Source organism: Orbicella faveolata, unplaced genomic scaffold, assembly GCF_042242905.1.
Source record: "Orbicella faveolata isolate gen_17 unplaced genomic scaffold, um_ofav_v1 contig_12, whole genome shotgun sequence".
In the NCBI taxonomy this organism is placed as follows: Eukaryota; Metazoa; Cnidaria; class Anthozoa; order Scleractinia; family Merulinidae; genus Orbicella; species Orbicella faveolata.
The window spans coordinates 4,566,210-4,576,641 of NW_028301539.1; the positions used below are offsets into that span (position 1 = coordinate 4,566,210).

General features: G+C 40.6%; 1 protein-coding gene across 2 annotated transcripts; it reads right to left on the bottom strand.

Moving 5' to 3' along the window:
- Window positions 1–1,159: 1,159 nt before the first annotated feature.
- Window positions 1,160–9,856, bottom strand: LOC110063784 (uncharacterized). Of its 2 annotated transcripts, none has more exons than XM_089282160.1 (6): window positions 9,445–9,856; window positions 7,200–7,346; window positions 6,375–6,434; window positions 5,603–5,647; window positions 4,784–4,948; window positions 1,160–1,542 (listed from the first exon to the last, which is right to left on the bottom strand). In XM_089282160.1, the coding sequence occupies exons 1-5, from the start codon at window positions 9,539–9,541 to the stop codon at window positions 4,785–4,787; spliced, it is 513 nt and encodes a 170-aa protein (XP_089138286.1). In that variant the 5' UTR covers window positions 9,542–9,856; the 3' UTR covers window positions 1,160–1,542; window position 4,784. The 2 variants fall into 2 exon arrangements, with proteins under 2 accessions (XP_089138286.1, XP_020626440.2); XM_020770781.2 differs by lacking the exon at window positions 1,160–1,542 and adding an exon at window positions 1,614–1,699 and having other exon boundaries at window positions 9,445–9,853.
- Window positions 9,857–10,432: the final 576 nt, after the last annotated feature.

Below are 10,432 nucleotides of genomic sequence, written 5' to 3' on the forward strand. Positions count from 1 at the left end.
ACATCGTACCCAGACTGCCGCGGTCTTATCATTGACATAGCAAATATTTCCCAATACCACACCCCCTCGGGGATGCGATTCGGTCGAATCTCCTTCTTTTCCCGACTAATCCCCACCTTGTCGCGGGGTGGGGAGTCGCGGTTACATTGACTTCTGTATTATTCAACTAGACTAGGGTCTGGAAACATTGTTCGGGTTCTTTTTGTCTAACTTGCAAAAATAGAAGTTAGCTGGTTCTTAATTAGATTACAGCTTCTGTTGCAGAATATAGGACCATGAATTGAGCTACATGTATGAAATAGAACTCTATCCCGATGTCTGTACATCCCCGGAGACCTAGGAGCGGTTAGTAGGGCGAGAAAAAGTCAAAGCGACAAAGGAAAAAATATGACAAAGAAAAGTTGCCGATTTCTCCCGTGGTTTCGACTTTCCCTTGTCCCCACTAACTGCCCATGGTCTCCGAGATTGGTGTCTGTATCGTGTTACATCGCGTATCATATATGGGTTATTGACCAAGCGTGAGGTCAAGATAGCTGCATATTGGCCAAGTTCTTTTTTTGTGTGTTTATGGACCAAGACGGAGTCGAGGTCCATAAACACGCAAAAAAAGAACGAGGCCAATATCCAGCCATCTTGCCCGAACAAACTTGGTCAATAAAGGATTTATTATATGGCTTTCAGGGAAATTTTTCTTGCGGGACACGGCGGGTAGTCCCGAGCGGGCAAGATAGCTCCATCTTGCCCGCTCGGGTAACCAATCACAGCTCAGGATTTGATTCATCTTGCCCGCTCACGGAGCTGGCCATATAATAAGTGATGTTATTGTCCTTTATTTTCTTAAGGTGGCTCCATAGGGTAATCATTTGTAGCCTACGTGTAGCCGTACCCACCCTCCGAGCATACATTTATCACGTTGCCCGCGCTAGTGTTATGTTTTGAATGCTGTTTTTGCATTCGTTGTACACCCAGTCCTCTCAAATCATCAAATTTACTTATGAAATGTAACAAGCAATTTACTGTCATCTCTGTTAAAATCTTGCCTTTTAAAAGTAGGGTCTGTAATGGCAGTTTTGTACTGGGTTACAGGGTTTGTACTGCCAGTCTTTTACTGCTAATTATAAGAAGAAACTGATGAGATAGATTTCCCTGAAAAACAAGCTCCAACTAAAGTAAATTCTTTATTACCTGTCGGCCAAATTTTACAAAATTTCACCGAAGGAAGCACGAAAATATTCATTGTCCGTTTTACTTTTTGTGCTCATGTTGACATCATAAAATACCGAAAAACACTGACGTCTTCCTTTGAGCGCGCGCAGATTACTTGAGCTTTTGTCCTCAGCGCGCCTGCGATCGTAAAACTACGCAAAACTATTTCTCGTTCTTTAAAAGTATGCGCGCAAGTAAAATCGATAACGATAGTAGCAGGGTATTCTACAGTTGCTCTATTTTCCATCAACACCTAAAAAGGTATTCTCCACAGAATCTCACCCTTGGTTATATTGAAATATTCCTAAGAGTTCGCCAATTTCAGCGTCAATATTCCTATAAAAAGATTCAAATAGAAAGGAATATAATCCAACTGAAATGAATAGCAGAGAGATTTGCTACCAGACTTAAGTTTCTTTTTTCTTTATTTCAGTCCCAAATCAGTTTACAAAGTAAAAACGTCAAATGGCAGTCCAGGTAAAAGAAAGGAAACCTAGAAGAAGAAAAGAACCCAATTAATTCTATGTTGTACTTATAAAGGCCCAGACAAATGGGTAAAGGTAAAGAATCCGATCTCATTAACGCTTCGGCCCAGGGGCCTGTTTCTGGAAAGCACCGGAACCTTTTCGGGCCCGAAAAGCCATTTTTAATTAATCGGTATTTAAAGACAGAGAGGTGTATACGCCTGAAACTTCTTGTAAGAAGAGAAGCTCTGTTCATATTAAGAATTTATGAATAAAACAGCTCTGTAGTAAAAAGGTTTGAGATTTTGCTACGGCTTTTCGGGTGCGAAAACTATTCGGGACCTTCGAGAAACGCGCTCCAGGGGTCGGTCAACGCGTCGGTCGACAGTCGGCCGACAGTCGATAGTGTGTCGGTAGTATGTCGGCCGACGCGCTGGTAGTGCATGGCATGCAATGGCTAAATTGCATTGTGTGTCCACCCCAAACGTTGTTGCCATGAATTTCACCTAATTCCTAACAGTGGCAATTTTTGATAGCAACATTCACTTTCCTCATCTGTTGGGGGGGGGGGGGGGGGGGAATAGTTCCAATAAACAAAACGCGGCAGAAAGGCCTCAAAACTCCCCCACAAAGTGATTAGCCTCCAACTAGAGGTCCAAAGCGCTGTCTATTTCTCGTTCTTTAAGCGTGAATATGGGGGCTAATCCAATTCTGGTTGGGGGCTAGCCGGCTAGGGGCCAGTCGACTCGGTAGCTATAATCGACCCGCAACTGAAGAGCTTGACATGCACTATATTTTTCTCGTTCATCTCAGGTCAAAGAGAATGTTAGTTTGTATGTTCCAATGACGTGTTTGATAGTTTAGCGTCAATTGTTTTCCCCTTAACGGCCAGAAATAGGCATCTCCAGCAGGGCGTATTTAAAACACGAAATGAGGAAATAACGGCTTGTCACTGTGGACGATCAGCTTAAATAGCGCTCTGGTTAGTCTAAATAGCGCCCTGGTTAGTCTAAATAGCGCTCTGGTCAACCTAAATAGCGTTCAGGTTCGCCTAAATAGCGCTCTGGTTCGCCTAAATAGCGCTCTGGTTCGCCCAAATAGCGCTCCGGTAAGCCTATATAGTGCTCCGGTTAGCCTAAGTAGCGCTCTGGTTAGCCTAGCTGAATAACGCTCCCATTAGCCTGAATAGCGCTCCGGTTATAAAGGTGGTTAGCTCTCGATGATTGTACGGATAAACTGTATCCCACATTCTTTAAAGTGCAATTTCCTCATTTCGCGTTTTAAACACGCCCTATGCAGTATTAAACAGGGTCAGGACAGAGTCAGTCAGGAAATGATCACTATGGGCGTTCATTATGGGCGTTCAACTGCGACAAAAAACTGGCGGTGATAACAAGGTGACCGTAAGGTGGGGTTCCACGGTAGTTTATTTTCTGTTTATTATCCATGCCTTATTTTTAGTTATAATATAGGTAGGACACCGTGCGTGCTCTGATTGGTCAAAACCCCATGTTTTAGGGACCGTTCATTTTTTATGAGGGAGGGGGGGCTGGTGGGATTTGGGAAGCACCATTTAAAAATCGCATGACCCCCCCTCAGCTTACCAATTTTCTCACATGGCCCCCCTTATAGCGGTCATTTTTTGGGATGACCCCCCCCCAAAAAAAAAATTGAACAAACAATATTTAGATTTCAACTTTTTTAATATTTCTCTATTATCCCCCTACTTCACGTTATTGTGCTCACTATGAAGACAATATTTACAATCTCTATACGACAGAGAGCTGTTGTTTAAAAAACAAATCAAAAGAAAGAGAAGTCAATTTCGGATCTCCTAGTTATGGCTCGCCCCGAGTGTGTGGCATTTGGCCTCTCATTGGCATCTTCCTCATCTGAATTGATGAATGCAAGAATGACGTCACTTGAGTCATCTTCTCCCCCAGAGTCAATGGCGTCACTGTCATACTCATCATTGTCACTTTCATCCGTTTCACTGCTGTCAGCACTTGCCCTGTTGTCATTTTGTGTCAGTGTCTTGGCATTTCTCAGTGTTGGTAGGCCAGCTCTGAGAGGACTCTTCTGCTGCAAGCATGAATGTCTTACAATTGCCTTTACTTTCTCACTCTTGCTGCTTTTCAAATGCTGCTTCAGCCCGTGGTGGTTTGAGTACTTGTTTAGTTCTGGAACACGTAGCTTTTTAAGCTTGGTTAGATCTTCGCACAACTCAGTCCAAGGATAATCCTCCTCCCTACTTAACTTTGCCTTTTCTTCTGCTCTCTTTTTCCTTTTAAATTCCAGCACTTCAAGATGCTGAAGATAATCCACCACAAACTTCGATGTTTACACCTTCATGTACCCTGAAGAGTACACTCTGACGGAAAGCATTGCTGCTTCTTGCAGCATTGGTGAAAGAGACTCCCATAGCAGCACAAGCGGCGACGAAGAACTCGACGACAGCGGAGATGAAGATGAGTGCCAGTGAAAGTTGCATTCGAAAATAACAGTGTTAAATACTTCTTTTCAGTAGCTACAAATGCTTTTTGTCGCCAAACGTTTTTTTAAAGCAGAAGGAAAGTTTGTAATAAATTTGTATCCTGCCTTCTATGTTTATTCTATAGCAACTTTTTTGATATTCAAACATTATGCCATTTTAAAGTTTTACTAAAATATTTCACGTGACCCCCCCTTTTTCCCTTATTTTTTTGGGATGGCCCCCCCTCGAAAGCCATTTTTTTTCGCATGGCCCCCCCCCAAATCCCACCAGCCCCCCCCCACCTTATAAAAAATGAACGGTCCCTTATCAGAGTATAAAACATAGAAAAAGAGTGTTTTATTGTTTTTCACCACATTACCTCTATATCATAAAGCAAATGAAGAAGCTGGAGCCATGTATTTCACTGTGATAAAACACTCGGGATATTTGAGAACACTGGAGAAATGTAGAAAACACTCGCCTGCAGCTCGTGCTTTCTACATTTTCCTCGTGTTCTCAAATGCCCGTCGTGTTTTATCGCAGTGTAATACACGGCTTATGCTTCGTTCTTTGTTAAATAAAAGACACTCTCCTTCAGATTGTATTACAACTTATGAAATTTGTGTTTAAATAGACTTACATTAACGACACCCCGTGCCTCCCGCGAAACGAGGAGAAAAACCATTCCCGCGCCCTGTTTGGCAAATGCACTTGATCCATGTGCTGTGTCTGAATCCCTGCATGCAGACAGAATTCCGTACACAAACCATCCTGAACATCCAGAACCAGAATCCTTTGCATGGTTCTGAAAGATCAATGTTCCATATTAAATCAATGAGAAACCAATACCTATATTATAGTATTGTAAGCTCAACTGGTTGCTAAAGATGTAGTGTACAGATATATCCAAGTTTACAGCTTTTTTGCTCTAGACTAGCGATTTTGGGCCCAATCTAGCTTTATCTGCAGGCACCTCTAAAATTAACCTACATACATGTACCTGTAGACACACCTACAGGTAGAAATCTCCATGCAACTTAACACAATAATCCTGGCTAGGGCTAATCTCGATCTTGTCTTCAGCTTCACCCACAAGAGATCTGGGAATGCAACAGGGTCAAATCCCTTGCCCTGTGAGTTATACACTGTAGGCCTGCATCTCCTGCAAAACTACCAGAGGGAGGCTTATATCTTTGAAATGATGAGGCTGAAATGTCGGCTATTGACTTTAATATTCACTTGTTTATGTTTTAAAAAGTTGCTAAAAATTTTTATTTTATTAAAAAGAAACTGGCCAAGAGATGGAGATGAACAAGTATCTGTTTGGTAATGAAGCGGAGAAAACTGCCATCACCACCAGAAAATCACTGAAAATGTACAAAAGCAAGATTTTAGAGCATTTGTCCAGTTAGCCTCTCTAATGGGGGAAGTGGAGGAAAAATTTTGACCTTTCACTTACCAATACGACTTCTGCCAGTAGTCCACATGCCCACAGGCACTTGTCCTAGAAGAAATTAGGTAACACATTAAGCACATTATTGACATGTAACTAGTAATAACTTTCCGCAGTGCAAAATAATGAACAAAGCAGTGTCACCAAAATGAAGAACAAACAGTTCACCACTTACTGGTAACACAACAGCTATGGTTATGTTCCCTCGGTGACAGTGACTTGTTTTGTAAAAAAAAAAAAAAAAAAAAATTATGCCACCAAATTGCCAAACTAACTTTGTTTTACCCATGTTTAAATTGTCCAAAAGGCAGTGGTTAGTATTATATTTTATTATATTTTCTCACATTTTCAGTATTTTTTGTATTTTAATTTGTGCTTTTTTGCAAAACACTTTTACCAGGAGGCCCTGGCTTGGAAGAATGGGAAACCACTGCTTTAAGTAAATTGTTAGTACTATAATACTACTATTTACTGTTGCTATTGCTGTTACTGTAACAATAACGGTGTACAAGTGGTTATTTGTTCCAAATTGCATGAGAAAAATAATGTGATTACTTGTTAATAATATAGTTACGTCCAATTTAATTTCAACTTTCTACACTCAATTTCTACACTGTTAGGGATTAATTGACATGCTCTCAGCCAATCAGCATGCTGATATTTTTGCACTGTACATTGCTATGAACGTTACTACATGTCACTGTGGTCACAGCTAGTTTTACAAGGAGCTATATTTTTGGTGTTAATATAATTATCAAAAACACGCAAAAGAACAAACTTGATTCAATCATGTGACGACTTTCCTCTTTTCCACTATCCGGCATGTCCTGACTGAGTCCTAATATCAAAACAAACAAAAGTAAAACAAACAAACAAACAAACAGGCAAGCAATTAAGAAACCAAAAAAAAAACAAAACAAAACAAAGCCAACACATCCTATCACCATAAACCACACACTACTGTAGCATTACGATTTAGAGGTAGTTGCTTCCCTTACTGTAGGTGCTCATTGAGTTACAAAAGTTTACAGAAGCATGCAAGAATTTATAAGAGCATGAGAGAAAGGCACAGACATAAAAGAAAAAAAAAGAAAACAAAAAAAACACATGCTTTTTGCAGGTGTCAAACTCCATTCTTAAAGAATTAATTCAAGAACTTCATTCATAACTCAAAAATGTGTGAGGACCAAGTTAACTGTTTCCTTAGTATATTCAAGAAATTGAACCTGCTCAAATGCATGGTTTAGGCAGGCTGCATCAAGTTGGTTCCAAAGAGTTATTATTTAGAACATTTAGCCTTGCACCCACTGTTACATACATGTATGTTTTAACCTAAAATTCATGGCTGTAAATTAATGAAAAAGGAATAAATTAAAGTTTTGTTGTTGTTGTTTTTTGTTGTTTTTGTTTTTGCATTATTTTGTTTTCACCTCTGGATGTCACTAAACCTATACATGTAAGAAATGTAATAAGCTACATAACCTTAAATCATAACCCTCCTTCTCGCCGGCTTTCAACTGGACTTTTTTTTTTTAATCTTTCAACATAATTACAGCTGTCCTAATATTATCATTATTAATTTTACGGGAATCTTATTATTAACCTTCAATACAGCCTGATCCAGCAGCCCAGCCATCACCAATATAGGTATCTTTACATACACATGTAAAGGCACCATCATCTTCATAGCACAGGGCATTTACATCACAGGCAATTTTTCCAACTGGTTCAAAAGCACCAGTACAGATCTCTGCATGAATAATAATGATAAATGCAACTATCAGTAGAGGAACAGGTGCTGTTTAATAATTATTTTCAACTAATATCTGTCTTTTACTGCTTTTTTTTTATCACTTTAGGGTGAATGATTTAAAACAAACTAGTCGGTTCTGTCATAAAAGAACTAATTTTCTTTTCCTAAAATAGTATTATACACTCAGATATTGGGTAAAACCACCTACCACCATGATCAGGGCCCTGAGAATATGTGCTGGAGAACACCAGGGCAAGACAAAGGGTAGAAAAATCCCATCACGAAAGAAAATCCTCATTTTCATTGTGCAAGCAGAAACTTGTCACTGCCATTTCTACATTTAGCCTGCTGATGACAGTCAGACATTTAAAAATTTGAAACTGCGACCTAGCAGCATGTAATCCCATTTACCGCACTCAGTGCATCACTCTTCTGTATTCGCAATTCTCTTCGGCATCTCTATGACAAAATCTTAAACATCACAGAAGCCATACAGGGAGTGCACAAACGAAGCTTTTCTGTATATTTGCAGTGGCCATTTTCATGGCCACTTTGGCTTGTTTAATAATTCCACTCTCTCGCAGTCAGTATCGAACTTGTTTCCTGTCCCCAGCCAAAAGGGAAAAACAGTTGAATGAATAAGCCAGGAGATTTCATAATTTTTCCACAAAAATTAATAACGTCAGGAGAATCACATCAGGAATATCAGAAAAAAGTGCAACAGGCAAGGGAATCCTCAGGTATATAAATCAGGGCTCCACACTAACTGTAGCCAACTAGCCACAGACTAGTAGAAATTTAGTTTTGGCTAGTAGGTTTTTGATTTCCACTAGCCACTTTGGCTAGTCACAAAATGAAATTGGCCAAACTAGTTTCTGTCTTCCTCAAGGAAGACAAACACAAATACTTTTCTTGGAAACAAGGTCACTAAAATGAGACATGAGCTTCCTGATAAAATCATGCACAAAATCGTGCAGAACTGTAAAGGGATAACATTTCATTTACGTTAACGACACATGGGTGATTTGTCGTCATATGTGACCGTGAACGGGAAAACGTACCTTAACGCTTATCCGTTAAACGGTTGCTAATGGACGGATAGCTAACAGATAGTTAACGGCCTTCACAGCATTCTAACGTTTTGTCCTAACGTTCTAACGGTTATCTAATTGTGCCTAACGGATGATCAAAGCGTTCTAACGCTCTCTCCTAACATTCTAACGGCTAACTAAGTATGCCTAATGGATGAAGCGTTAACGTATGTTTTCCCGTTCACGGTCACATATGCATACTGACAAAACTTACCACTACAGAAATAATTAGGTGAGAAAGATTTATTTCCTTCAACATTATTTTAAATCAGCAGCTTTTACATGTAGTAGGCAAAGACAGTTAATACTTTGCAATCTTGTTCGGAGAGTTGTTTTGCTTTTGAAACATTTCTCGACAGTTTTTACAATAACGTCTTGGGGTCTCAATGTTTTTCTAAGCAAGTCTAAAAGAAAAACAGAGTCCTGAAAGTCTTTTCTGGAAATTCACTGGATTTTTCTTTCTTTGGGATCTCTTGGCCTGAGAGATTTGATGTAAGGAAACATCATGTATTACAGTGAGTCACATGGGTTGTGCTCTCAAGTCTTGGTAGTAATTCTGCTGTTATTGGACCTAGCCAACATCAATGCTTGGCTAGAGAAAAAAGTTTTTGGCTAGTGACATCTAAGTTGTCACTAGCCATTAGGCTGATAAGTTGAAAAGTTAGTGTTGAGCCCTGTAAATACATTGACATGGAGAGCCAAATAGTCTGACTCCAAAAAGTCCCGATCTGACCGATCAAAACGTCCAGAACATAACCCCTATAAATTCATTGAAAGAAGCATGTAGTCAACGTCTGTCAGGGAACTATATAAATGAAACTGAACAATTGCTTGTAGCAGAAATGAGAGAACCCTGTGTGAGACTCAAGGAAACAAATCTAGCCTCGTGATCTCATGCTGAGACTACTATTAGACCATACAATCCCTGGCAGACGCAAATGTCGTGAAATAAGCCCGTGCTTCTGGGGGATGAACTGAAAGTGAACTAAAGTTAAAGCACCTACCACCAGAATCCTGGGCCTGAGAAAACGCGCTGGAGAACACCAGGGCGAGGGCTAAGGATAGAAAAATCCCTTCACGAAAGAAAATCCTCATCCTCATTGTGCAAGCAGAAACTTGTTACCACCGTTTGAACATTTAGCCCGAAACGCAATCTGCTGATGACAATCAGACATTTGAAAATTTGCCATTGCGACTGCAAGCGTGTACGCGAGAGCAAGCAGCGCGTAAGCCCGTTTACCGAACTCAGTGCAGCGTTCTCTTGTGTTCTCAATTCCCTTCGACATCTATACGACGAGATCATAAAAACCACAGAAGCCGTACAGGGAACGTACAAATGAAGCTTTTCTGTATACTCGACTCGCAGTAGCCAATTTCGCGGCCATTTTGGCTTGTTTAACAATTCCGCTCTCTCGCTGTCAAAATCGAACTCGTTTCCAGTCCCCCGCGAAAAGGAGATTTGAAACTTTTGCCATAAAAATTATTGGCGTCAGGAGAGGCATATCAGGAATATCGGGAAAAAAAAGAGCAACAGGCAAAGGAGTAATCAGATATATAAATACACTGACATGGAGAGCCAAATCAAATCGTCTGACTCCAAAGAGTATCTATCAGGCCGACCCAAACGTCCAGAACATAACCCCCAAGCCGGCGGTCATGTTACGGGGCAGGAGCATATATGTGACATGCTCCTTTATGATATTGCTAGCTCCGTGAGCGGGCAAGATGAATCAAATCCTGCGCTGTGATTGGCTACCCGAGCGGGCAAGATGGAGCTATCTTGCCCGCTCGGGACTACCCGCGGTGTCCCGCAAGAAAAATTTCCCCGAAAGCCATGTAATAAATTCTTTATTGACCAAGCTTGTTCGGTCAAGATGGCTTGATATTGGCCTCGTTCTTTCATTGCGAGTTTATGGACCTCGACTCCCTCTCGGTCCATAAACACGCGAAAAAAGAACTTGCCCAATATCCAGCCATCTTGACCTCACACTT